This window comes from Anneissia japonica, unplaced genomic scaffold (genome assembly GCF_011630105.1).
Source record: "Anneissia japonica isolate Jap-2015-1 unplaced genomic scaffold, ASM1163010v1 scaffold287834_len5846547_cov211, whole genome shotgun sequence".
Lineage (NCBI taxonomy): Eukaryota > Metazoa > Echinodermata > Crinoidea > Comatulida > Comatulidae > Anneissia > Anneissia japonica.
The window spans coordinates 4,311,101-4,324,851 of record NW_022704992.1 but is presented as its reverse complement, the minus strand read 5'-3'; the positions used below and the strand labels follow the sequence as shown (position 1 = coordinate 4,324,851).

At 34.3% G+C, this 13,751-nt stretch overlaps 2 protein-coding genes across 3 annotated transcripts in view; one reads left to right on the top strand and one right to left on the bottom strand.

The window, feature by feature from the left end:
• Positions 1 to 232: 232 nt before the first annotated feature.
• Positions 233 to 3,074, top strand: LOC117104854. The gene is made up of 2 exons (XM_033245702.1): positions 233 to 964; positions 2,265 to 3,074. Exons 1-2 carry the CDS (start codon positions 468 to 470, stop codon positions 2,362 to 2,364), a joined length of 597 nt encoding a protein of 198 aa, XP_033101593.1. The 5' UTR covers positions 233 to 467; the 3' UTR covers positions 2,365 to 3,074.
• A 116-nt stretch (positions 3,075 to 3,190) lies between these two features.
• The window catches only part of LOC117104853 (trafficking kinesin-binding protein 1-like), a 34,228-nt gene continuing 23,667 nt past the window's right edge, over positions 3,191 to 13,751 (bottom strand). For both annotated transcript variants that reach the window (XM_033245701.1, XM_033245700.1), the window contains 7 exons: positions 13,043 to 13,189; positions 11,271 to 11,350; positions 10,531 to 10,734; positions 10,006 to 10,310; positions 9,695 to 9,853; positions 7,863 to 7,965; positions 3,191 to 7,510 (listed from right to left, as the gene is read on the bottom strand). In XM_033245701.1, the coding sequence (XP_033101592.1) occupies positions 6,820 to 7,510; positions 7,863 to 7,965; positions 9,695 to 9,853; positions 10,006 to 10,310; positions 10,531 to 10,734; positions 11,271 to 11,350; positions 13,043 to 13,189 (1,689 nt within the window). In that variant the 3' untranslated portion in view covers positions 3,191 to 6,819. The remainder of the gene's footprint in view (positions 7,511 to 7,862; positions 7,966 to 9,694; positions 9,854 to 10,005; positions 10,311 to 10,530; positions 10,735 to 11,270; positions 11,351 to 13,042; positions 13,190 to 13,751) is intronic.

Sequence of the window (13,751 nt, the reverse complement as noted above, 5' to 3'; positions counted from 1 at the left end):
ATATTATATATGTATGTATGTATGTATGTATATACAATTATATGTATGAATTAAAGAAATATCACACCTAACAATGAGGTTGATTGGGTTAGTGTTGTGACACAATGCCCGTCGGACCTCATGAACTTTGAACGAAATATTCTTTCGATGAAGTGCTGCGTGGATCAATGTGATCGGAAAACGATAACAATTAGATAATTTCATATTGTTGGTCACGTAATAAAGGGGAAGGTTTCAATCGTCTGCACTTAGCTCGCAGAAGCTGATCTGGACAGGCAGTATTTTGATGGTGAGCCACCGGGTCTTGCACGTCGCTGTGTTTGTTTTAGTCATCATAACACGGGAATGGGATGGAACAAGTTTATGGCCTGAACTTCCCGTAATAATCTACAACTGCGGTTACAAAAGGCATGGACGTTTAAAACAGGGAGAGTTTGAAAATATTCAGTTGCAGTAGGTGTTAAAGGATGTCAGACGTCGTAGAGGATCACAGGAGGTCTAGCGACATAAGAAAAGATGCAGGCGACAAAACATTATCAACCAAAGAACGTTTCTACTCTGGAGCAATTTTCCTAATTTTTATTATATGTTTCTTGGGATTTTGGAAACGTTACGCAATTGCTGTAGGTGTAGCTTTAGGACTTCTTCTAATATTATTTCATTTCATCTTTCAAAAATACACTAAAACTGACGACGTAGAGGCGGATATAGGCGTAATAGATACGACGACGGATGTTTGTCACACGGATGAAAAAGAAGATATTATCGGTATTGTATGTGTAGGCAATGAACGAATACTTACGACTTTAGGAACAAGGGACGCGTCGTCTGTACATAGATCAGGTCTGCCTTCTGTTACAGACGTGGAAATCGCTAGTCACTATTTTCACAGATTGGATTCTATAACCGAAGTGCTGCAGGAATCTCAAGTAGACGAAGGCATTGGCAACGACGCATATGAAATGTAAGTTATAACCCGGTTAACGTTTGATTTTATTTGTTGACCACCAAAATATAATACAGATAGGTTTAATCACCAACAACAATAATAACATCAAAGTAGGCCTACATCAGTGATTAGATCACTATAAACGAATCTCTCATAAGAATTGTTTTGCTCTATTCGTTATTTATATAAAATAAATATAGGTCTAGTTAAATCAATTAGGCAATGGCTAATTAGGTCAATTTCGGTTTCCACATATGACTCGTTAATGTATAGTGACCTGGGAATGACCATGTCGGCCAGAGGCTATTTTGAATTTTATATAAGTTTTAACTGAAAGACAGTGAACTTTGTTCCAATTTAAATATGTATTCAACGTTCACAAATCAATAATGGTTTAAGTTGTGGGAAGTATAGTATGACACAGAGGTCTATTATAACTGTATGATGTCCTCTATGCCTGTCTCTCTATGATTACGGCCGCCTGTAAGGCCAATAACTTACAGTGTTACTTATCCGTAGAAATGCATCCGTTTTGTATTTATTTTAGGCATATCTTTTTGAGTGAAGTCAAATAGGCCTATAAATGAATAACAAAATAAAAACTTCGGATTATAATAATAGTAATGATGATGATTATGAAGACGATGATGGTGATTATGTTATTAGGCTTATTAACATAATAATGCTGTTGGGAAGGTTTCAATTGGTTTTGCCGTGCCACTTTAGCGTTTAGTGTATTATGCGTATAGGCCTGACTGTATGTGCATTGTGCCCCAAACTGTATATCTACATATGTATATTTTTAAGAAACCTGCTTATAACGCTGTCGAATTAAATTCTTAATCGAAACTCAAACTTAATTGAATTAGGTTGTGTCTATCGGGACGTGATTCAGAAAAGGGAAGTCGCATTATTCATTATACGTAAACATGGGTTCTAGTAACCTCCATCGTATCCTATTGTCGGCATATAGCAGTTTCATACTTTCCTCTCATAAATAACACACTTATGCAATATTTTTTTTTTTTTTAATGAAAAGAACAGGCGCGGATGAGAGTTATTGATGCTCGTAAATTGTTTCAGGGGAGAAGACGCAAGTGGGAATCGAACCCAATGGGACGGGGGATTCATTTACATAATGTGTGGATGTAGTGAGATATGACCCCCTGGAATCTTAAGATATTTTGGCCGCTGCCGGGTGGGGAGTGGGTGACGGCGCCCCTTTTGCCACCCTCTGTATCTACCACTGAGATGAATGTTCCGTATTAAAGATTGGTTAAGTTTATATGTATAATATATTATTTTATACTTGCAGTGACGTAGACGATGTCACCCATTCCGGTTCCAGTCCACCAAACTACACTGACGTCCGACACGTGATTTACACAGGATTACTGCAAACCCACTTTTTGTAGACTCACTACAATCAATATGGTTATATAGACTCAGTTATATTTATATAATATTAACAGGATAAGTCTTCCACTGGATTCCGTTTGTAAAAAAATGAACTCTGATAGCTAATGCAATAGGCATTTACCGAGATTATAATATCTTATTCAGTCCCACAGCTCTGTTGGTAGAGGAAATAGGCCTACACGTTTCTGGCTGGGGGTTAGTTTTCATATAAAACCCTAATTAAAACAACTTTAAAACTTAATTTACTATTTTGTGCATAGCCCTACATAGGCCTAAGATAGGAATATTTTTTGGTGTGAGTCACACCAAGAATACGGTAACTTACGAAGTCCGAAGACTTGTTTCCAGTGGGGTTCTTCTGGTGGTGAATCGGGCAGAACACCGAATCCCTACTCTTTCCCGAAGAGTACTGTACTGCATGCGTTCTTTAACGTGCACGGGTTTTAATCGTCTCACGCGAAAGACGGTGTTCTAACTTGTATTTCAGCCCTCCAGCTGAGACACAAGGAAAGAAGAGGTGGGAATTGCATAAGCTAATAACATTACATATTGCCTTACATTTTACCAAATCGATTCAAAATTTGGATTGACTAAATTTCATAATGATACAGTACTTTTTCCGTCCATTTGCACGAGTGCTGTTGTATGATCTCTGAACTGAAGAGGCTTATTGAATAAAAATCACCTTCGTTGAGATCGATGAAAACTTGAATTGCATTTGTATTACGGTCTTTATTATATCATACTAATCCTCCTACAAACTTCAGAATACTCTAATTTACTATAAGAAAAATAATGGACAAACAAAACTTGAACTGAAAATAATTTTTTCGGCATTTTATTACTGTAACGTCATCTTGACAGCGCCCTCTACCCATGCAATCTATTTACAAATTAGTTACGAATCACATTGTGATCGGCACAAGCTTACATCGTGAGCCACCATAAAACTGGCATTTGGCCAAGATAAAAATCCGCAGTACTATATACGTAAATAATTAAATATATTCAAAATTTACCACAACTTGTTCAAACGTCAATTTATGCAAAGAATCATCCAAGTTTCCCCTTCCCATTTTAAAGGGACCATACCATTTCGTACTAAAAATATAGGGGAATCATTTATAATGAAAACCACCAGACGAGATCAGCTGAGCTATAGAATTGTGACAGGGACAAAATGGCAAATCACTGAAAGTTATCAGCACGATAAATGCCGTGATCCAGATCTACTGCAGCCTACCGCTGTTTACGTCGTCGGTATGTGACGTCATTATATTCATTAAAATCGAAACGGTACAAATTGCATCTTTCAGTTTTTAAGAGGCCTACAAGTCTTCTCTCATTTAAGATACTTGTATAAGATATATTCTAGATATACTAATCATAAGATATACAACTATATTGAATTACAGACTTTGTTGCCCTCTCTCACTGACGCACTGAAATTCAACATTGGTTAGCAATTTACTTTGATACTAAATAAACCAAAGATTGTTCATGGTAACTTACAAAAATAAATACAAAATAACAAAATAAAATAATATGGTTTGTAACCATGAAGCTATAGCTCCGATTTTAACAATGACATAAAAACTCCCAATCTGGCTTTTGACTTACAGCACACACATACACACAGAATTAAGAAAAACGAAATATAAATATATACATACAGCCGGTTCAATAACGCATTTACACCAGAAATCGGGCCAATCTGGTAGATACATTTCGTCAGGGCTGTGTGTTACTTATACAAAATTACAGATAGCATATTATGAAGGGATATATGATTATGTTTCTACTACAGAACAAGCACATGATGAAAGCAACAGCAGGTAAATTAATATGCTCAGAATGCTGGGAACACAGTAAAAAAGATGAACACTTTTAAATGCATTAAAAAATAATCTGTATCAGCATTTGGCAGTGCTCTAGCATTGATACCTAATTTCACAATTTAAAGAAAATATAAAAGCAAAAGTAACCGAAATGTTGCGGAATTATCAATATTTGGTTGTGTTATGTTTAAATTATTGTTATTACGCACGATACGGTATCTTCAAACCAGAAAGTTATCTACTGTAAATAACTCCTTGTTCAAACTTATTCAAGATATTGCTTTCTAATACAAGTAGATGTTGCACACATTATAAACTTACTGTACTAAATACTTAGTACTTAATAATAATGATAATAACAATAATAATATTAATAATAATAATAAAAATAATAATAACAATAATAATAATTATAATAATTCAGGATTTAGAGTATTAAATGCAATAACCACTTCATACAGTACATTAGTACTTGGTAAATTATATTGCACTTGATAGGTGAGATAATCACATCATTATAATTTTACAGCTTTATGCCTGGCATAAGATGTCTATGCTTCAGATGCATCCATAGGCCAAAGACATACACAGACTTAATATATCTTTATAGGGCTAACACAACTAATATAAAATATACAAGTTGAACATATTTATATTTAGAAATAAGATATAAATTATGTGTAATTATAACACCATCAATGAGTTCTATGGAACATTATTCTCTGTGATGGAATTTGACATTCAAGTTATTTAGATTGATTGATTGAGCAGGCCAAAATACCATTGTAAGCCTAATGCATATTCATAACCTTAATTCAGCAATGCCAGTGGGAAAGGGGATGCCAAAAAAAGCTTCCCCTCCCACAGTTGGACAGCTTGACATAATTTGTTGGGGAAAACTGATCTTCCTATGTAGATTTTATAGATTGAGACTCTAAAATTGACATAAAATTCTTTGAAATCTCTAAATTGTCAGAGCTTCCAGGAATTTTCCCCCTGGAACCCATCTGGGGGTTGTGGGCTCTCCACATGGTCTCTCCCCCTTGCATTCTTATAGGCTAAGATACATGTAACACACATGTAAATAGCCCTAACACACACCTACATAGGCCAATGTAATGCTTACCATTGTCACTACTGATCAACACCTTAACTTTAAATACTAATCATCATTTTGAAAATGGTCTGATACATTAGGAATGATAAATCCACCTGCAGTATTTAGAGGTAATCCATTAGCTAAAAAATTTCATCTTAAAAGACTAAAATTAAGCATAAAATACCAAGAAATCGTACATCCAGAGTGTGCACCTACACACTTAAACAAAAATATTAGTACCTAAGTTTTTTAAAATGTTGTTTTTAATCAAACATTGAAATATTTGTCATAAAATGTTGTGTAGCTCATGATAAAAAAAATAAAGAATATGAATGCAATTAGCAATCAAGACACTTTACACTGATTTGGAAAACACCATAGTTAGAATATTTTTATTTAACCACATTAAAATATTGCTTTTTCATATAAAAAAATTAAAAGCTTTAGCTTTCAGCAAAATGAAATTGAGATCAAGAATCCATTAGAGAAGAGTAAGATGTTGCATTTTCAAACAATAGCCTTTCAGAGGAGAAAAAAAGTAAATAAAAACACACACCCATAAACACCCCACATAACACCCCCCTCCCACAATAAATGTACATCATATATAAAAAATTTTCCATAGTTATGGACACCAACAACTGCTAATGGCAGTAGGATATGGAAGCACTACACATCAGTGGTTGGGTGAATCACTCAATTCCATTTTTAATATTAAATTGCCAGTCGTGATGCCAGTTGAAGGATGTGCTTAGTTAGCATTACTTTTTAAAGCTGGGGTTTCGGTGATTAGTGGTACTTCATTTATTTTCAAAAAAGGTATCATGATTTAAACTATAAATACAGTTTGTAACTTTCATTGTTGTGGTTGTTGATATGATATGATTTTATCTGATGATTATCTGCAGCTGGTGTAGGACTGGCTAGATTGTTTACCAACTTGATATACCAAAAGGGCACTATGGTCAAAATATATCCGTACCACAATCAGTGAGAGTGTCTTATGTAAATAATAAAGTTTACAGTATATAAAGAAAGTAATTCCAACTGGTACAGAATTTTACTTAATGTTTTCTGTCCACTAAACATGATAAACTAGAATGTATGCAAGTAAGAATTTATTCTGATGGAAGATTCTTGTTCAATATGGTTTTAGATCAAGTCAACGATTTTTAAATAAATGAGCAATGTACGACTTGGGATATGTCTACACCTACAATCACTATACACACACTGCTCTAGGTAAAAACCAGGTCACAAAACCTCTCTAATTTATTGAACAATTGATTTTCCCCAATTTGATGCGGAGATAATTAATTTTACTGAGTACATGCCCTGTCTACTTGATGGATTAATGCTTGAGAATTAATTAAAACCAATTGTTATTACACATATGCAAATTGTTTTCAAAGAAAATTACATAATTTTACAAACCAATATTTTCCCTACCCAGACATCTGTTTGGGTACCAATGATCTTTGCATAGTGTACAGCATTTCAAATTAAGATTATTGCTATAATATTGTGCCGCTCCTTCTGAAAATTCCAGATTTGGTATTGTTCGTTAGCAGCGACAATCCTGGTTGCATGCCCGGTAAATTATCGCACTCTGAGTCTGGGTTTCCCGCTTCTGGAGGCTTGCTTTTCTGTGGGCTGGACTGAACGCTTGTGGTCATCATAACAGATGACCTCTGGCTAAAGGTGGACATAGTTGTTCCTGTTGACGTATGCATTCTGCCTCCAAATCCACCAAAGCTCCGGAGTTTTGACATGAATCCGATCCCCGCAGATTGATGTGCAGTTGTCGTAGTGAAGGTGGATGTAGTTCCAACCTTTGATGTTGATGATGAAGCCCGTTTTGAGTATATTCCGCTCTTTACTCGATGCACTCGTGGCCCTGGTTTACCTGGGATATGTATAGGCGATGGGTTAGGGTTCTCTGCCAAGAAATTTAACCCAGTCTCTTTCTTTGGAGTAGAAGGTGGTTTAATTTTGGATGATAAAGAATGTGATTTAATGTTCGGCGGATTTATTTCGAGTTGATCAATTTTCGGATCACTGTTTCTGTGCTCAATCCTAGCACCTCGCTCTTGGAGTACCGATGCCAATCCGAGGGATTGGCTAAATGTAGAACTTGCTCTGCTACCAATAAAGCTACTTCTTTTTGGCATGCTAAATGAAATACTCGGTGTTGTTCCAATCGTACTGAAAGTTAAACAAATGTTTTCTTTTTAGAAATATTTTTTTCCTAAGGACAGATGGAGCAGTTAATGAAAAAGCAGTTTCAAAAACAAAAGTTACAAAATTAAAGTTTATATTGTATGGCGATGACAAAATCTGAAACATAATTGCATTAAAAACAATCTTATATGCATACAACAACGTTGATTTTTCGTTGTTTTCTGCACTAGGATGTGGTTTGGACCAAACCTATGTTGTGTAGAATGCATTACGGTCACAGATGAGTAAATACAGTACTTCCTAGTTACACATCATCGGACACATATCGGAAGCTCCCTAATGAAGAATGGTGGGAGCTGTACCAAGCAGTCCTTACCTTGGTGTGACAGTTGTGTTATCCAGCAGGTTGATATTGCTTGTTGTGTACGTGTAAGTTGGTTCAGAAAAAGTGTAGCACTTGCTGGGAATTGTCGAGTTTGCTGGAACAATTTAAATTTGGAGAGAAAAAAAAAACGAATTAAAGACTTTTTAATTATGCAAATCAGCAAAACCTTGTTGGAAGCTAATTATTCGATCCTTTTTAAACGAAATGTTTAAATTCAATTTTCTACGGTTTTAATTTCAATTATCAAACAATAATTAACAGTGATTAGCATAATTGCTGATATTTTTATATGCACCTTAATTTAGGAAAGGATCATATTCACTTATTATTTGTACTACTACCCTACTTTGAAATGATATTTAAAAACAGAGAATCAGGTATACAGTATAGCCAATGATTTGCAGAATGAGTACAAATGACATAAGAAACCAATTACTGTTTATAAATAAAAAATAAAAAAAAGGTGTGCCATATCCATATTGGAAAAAAACTGGATGGAAAGGAACAGTATCTATGAACGATGAAGGGAACTGCGAAGGACAAACAGCGGTTGACATGAAAAAATCCTACAGATAGAATACACTTGGTTGACAGAAAATTAAACTATCATATAACACATTGTTATTGGCTCACAACTGAAAGGTAAAAGAAGTACACGTTTTTCGATTGTACCATCAACGAAGGATAAGCATCATCATGGCAACCATTTCTGGTAGAGCACTATACAAATATTCAAATTAATATTATGATAGGTTGTATGGAGTTCAGCTGTAATTTTGTTATTTATTAAATGTTTTCTTTAGCATACAGCTGTGAGTGACTCACTGATAACAGGATGGAAGTGATGGCCAAAAAACTAAGTCTCATTATCAGGCTTAGTATGTGGAGTTATAGTGCACAAAAAAATCCTGACATTTTATTGGTTTAAATCCAGGACCTTGGGTTTGGAAAGCAAGCATATTTAAACATCGAGCTATGGTGCCACTGAAATAATATCTTATTATTCTCAGAACAAACATTATTTACATAATGTTTGAACAAATTGTTATGCACACATGAAGTATGAATATTTTAGTAATAAACCTCATTTAAACACACACACATAGGGATGGGTATTGTTTATTTTAATATGCAAGAAAAAAAGCAAATTCTTGGATCTTTATGCAGTGCTTGCTACCTAAATCCTTGCAGTAATGTACTTGCTATTCATTTGCAAGATGAAATGACCTATTAAGTGTATGATGTAGTAATAAAGCATTGGGCATGTAAACAAAAAGATGGGGTTTGAGTTTGAAGTTAACCTCTTGCTTGTGTCCTTGGGGGAAGTAAATTATTCAATATATCGCTTCTATTTTATTTATTTTCAGCATATTTATAGAGGATGACCCTTTCAGCATATCCTAGAAGGTCGGCTGATATTCAGGGGCCCTCTTAAATAAATGGAACAACATGATGCTTTTTTATATTATCAGAGAAGTCTGTTTATGAGGCTTAGGGAGTGGAATTGCTCTTAGTTGTGAGTAAAAGTACAGCTTTCACAGTAATTGAACACAGGACCATCGGATTAGAAGGCAAGCATCTTAACTGCTAAGTTATTCAACTCCACTCCACTCACCCAGATGATGGTATAGGGGGTCAGAGTACCTAGAAGGTTCTAATGTCAATGCAATGATTACTCTCTGCAACATTATGGAATAATCCACGGATAGCTGTGGATGTGCACCATAAGAGCTTGCTCCAATAACCAGGGGATAATAGAGTGAAGCACACGGAGGCATGTGTTTGATGAACTATAAAAGACAGGCATATAAATTTTTACTTACACACAACTTGTCCATCATCTTCAACATCATCAAGGGCAAACATCACTTTCTCTTGTTTGATTTCACGGAAGCCTTTGACCACAACACCAGGTCGTTGGTCAAGCATACTGGCCATGTGAGGTGTTGCCAATCTCTGCCATTGGTACAGAGTTAAAGATCCTATAAAAAAAAAAATATTAACATAATAAATTTTTAACAGTTTAATAGTGTACAAAAAGATATTGGAATAGAAGAGGAAAACTGGTAAGAGGGAAGGTATCAATTTATATTATAAATATTTTAAAACCTGTAAAAATACATAGAGAACTAACCTTCCATTGGTTTGACAATCTGCAATTTTTCTGGTCTTCTAAAACCGAGACCTACACCAGAAAAGCTGGAGATTGCGGAGAAGCTGTCCCCAGAGATTGCACTATCTGGTGTGTGACAACGTGGCGTTAACATTCCTTCACCGTCAGATTCAGATTCTATTACTGTTGTCTTGCGTCGTTCATATGCTGCATACTTACGCTCGGCATCCTTGTTCTGGCGCCGAAGTGAAAGACGTTTGATGGCAGTTTCAAGATCGTTGGAGCCAGGAATACTGGCCTCTCCTACCTCACTGCGATTTTTATACCTAAAACCAAGTGAAGAAAAAAATGTTTATATCCTAATTTATTACTCTATGTAAAATAGTGAAAGTATATGAGAAAAAATTAATGAAAATTGAAAGGAAGATAAAGTGGTAATTGAAGAAAGAAAACATAAATAATAAGATATTAACAAGTACAAGATATAGCAAGTAAAATAAACAAATAAAAAAAAGGGATAAACAAACAGAAGAAAAGTATACATACCGTACTGGAGTGACCCCTGTTACAGATTCATTATCGCCCATGTAATTTTCGCTGACTTCAGATCCAGCGAGCGAGATAACTGAGCTGCTTGGGGAAGATCGTGTACTTTGGTTCATCGGTGGTGTACCAAAGTCCAAGCCAGTGCCACTTCCAGCCCGACTCTTAACTGCTTTCACCGTCTTCATTACACTCTCATTGTACTCTCTGAAATATACAACATTCAATTCACTGTATTCAAAAACATACATATAATACATATACAAACCTTTATATGCGGGAGGAGTGGTGACTGACCCCCTGCCCCAACTTCCCCATAGCCTTTGACAGTCTGGTCCAATGCCATAAGAAAGAGAGATAGGCCTAGGAGCAAGGTTCCGATCTTTACCTACATTCACAAACTTTTACTTAAGGTATATTTTAAATATTCACTGAAATAAATTTCATTGATTCTGCAAGAGTCAACATTTTTGTAAAGCATTTATTTTAATTACTCATATTTTAGGACAAGATAATGCAATAAGTATAATGAAATGTAAGAGAAGAGGAATCAGACCAGGTTGGAAAAAATATCTATCAACCTCCACCAGAACCATTTTGATTACACAGTGATATATGTGTCGCCATTCTACATAAGTTATAGTAGATATCAAACAGAAGAAATTTAGTAGAACATAACCAAGAAGTATTATTAAAGGGAGTGTTGTAGGCAGACCAGATAAGAGGAATGCACTTAAACATACTTCTTTCCACGCCCCATTAGACGAGGGTCTTGCCCCAGCTGTTGCTCCACTGTGTTCACAAGTTCGGCTGCTAAAGAATCCTAAAACACAAAAAAATGTTATAAATGACCGCTGACTTAAAAATATTATAAATGAACTTTGACTTAAAAATGTTGTAAATGACCTCTGACTTAAAAATGTTATAAATGACCTCTGACTTAAAAATGTTATAAATGACCTCTGACTTAAAAATGTTATAAATTACCTCTGACTTAAAAATGTTATAAATGACCTTTGACTTAAAAATGTTATAAATGACCGCTGACTTACAAATGTTATAAATGACCTCTGACTTAAAAATGTTATAAATGACCTTTGACTTAAAAATGTTGTAAATGACCTCTGGCTTAAGAATATTATAAATGACCTTTGACTTAAAAATGTTGTAAATGACCTCTGACTTCAAAATGTTATAAATGACCTCTGACTTAAAAATATTATAAATGACCTTTGACTTAAAAATGTTATAAATTACCTGACTTAAAAATATTATAAATGACCTTTGACTTAAAAATGTTGTATATGACCTCTGACTTAAAAATGTTATAAATGTCCTCTGACTTAGAAGTTTCCATTCTTTCTTGTTATATAAAACAGAACTTTTATCATATACAGTATGTCATATAAATTGAAGAATAGTAAATATAATAAGACTTATGAAACAAACATTGACAGGTAATATAGATCTATAATAAACTGAAAATATTTGGTTAAAAATAAATTAGAGACATGGATTGAAAATCTTTAATACATTTTTATACCCTTGTTTATTTTTTTTGTTATATAAACATAGGCTAATTATCAAATGCACATTTTAAGTTGAATCTTATCATTATTATTATCATTATACCAGATAATCCAGTCAGTCAAAAATAGACAGCTTGTTCAAGCTGTAGATGAAGCCATCCATAAGTTCTTATGGTTCATTTAGCTTTCACCTAATGTCAACATTAGTATCATCCATTTTAAATAATGATGCACTGTTCATACAGTCAGCAATCTACTGTTCCAATTTGAACAGCCAGTTGAATTTAAGACTGAAGTCATTAAAGTGACAACTTAAGGTTACATGTAGGGTTGTGCAGCCAATTACTGTTTAGCATGTTGACCTCCCACATCCAAGGGTTAATGTGTCATATATCGTGCAGCATCAAAACACTTTACAGTGGTTGTTTTACAAAACCATGTCCTATTTATATGATGGCTCACATTTAATGAATTGTCACTTGAACTATATGATTGGCTATGATCATAAAAAATGTAGCCTCATTTAAACTGTCATTATAAAGTTTTAATGCGAGAAACTGTTTGTGGAAAAATGTGGTGCACTGGTTTTCTGACAAAATGTAAGGTTCAAGTTTAGTGTTGGTTAAATTACTTGTGTCCTTGTGTAAAATATATTTTGTTTGATTCTCTCAACCTAGGGGTGTAAATGTGTACCCGGGTAATAATTTGAAGCTGACAGACAATTTGTGGCAATATACACTATGCTATGTAACACCAACATATTATTATTATGAATGACAATTTGTTTTGCACAAACTGGAAATATTCTAGAAGGCAGCAATCTGGTATCCAAATTGTATAGTGATCTTTGGTATTATACACTGTATAAATTTGACTTAAAACACAACATTTAAGTATAATCTCATTATTATAGAACAATATTTTATAAGAAAGTAGCTTAAAAAAAACTCCCTTCAAGTGAAAAAGATAGCAGGATGTATGCTCACCGATGGAATTGGGAAGTACGGATTCATCACTCCAAAGTTGGGAACAGCACCTTGTGGTAATGAACGTCGGTGGATTTCCTTCGCTTCTTCTTGTGCTTCGAGTAGCATATGATGACATTCATCATATTTCTCCCTTAGCTCACTCAACTAAAAACAAAAATATAATATTCAATAATTTAATAACTTTAATAACTTATAATTAAACATGTTTATATGGTTTGGTTTCATGGTTCCTCACCAGCAAACAGCCTTAGTATTGAAAGGCATGTGGAATGCAATACAATATGTCAAAGAAATGATAATATTAATTTAAAACAATTATTTCAATTCATTTCATTTTTATTTCATATATTCAGTCCAAAAAATAAAACTGACAAACACAAAATAAGAGAGAAAAAACACTCGATTGGCCGAATAGGACTGCGAAAAAGTGAATTAAATCACTGTCTAGTGGCTCTCCGATGCCAATGAGAATATTATTTAGCATAAAATAGTCAAGTAAAGATATCATTACAATATATATATATATATATAGATTAAAAGGCAAAATACTGGAAAACAACAATGCTGTGGCTGGATCTCAGTAGAGATACAAAAATGATAAGCAACAGCTAAAAAGTAAACGTAAGTAAACAGCCAGAAATAGAACCAGAGCTTTCGGACAACACTAGTCCTTCCTCAGTGGCGAGTCATATATATATATACATAC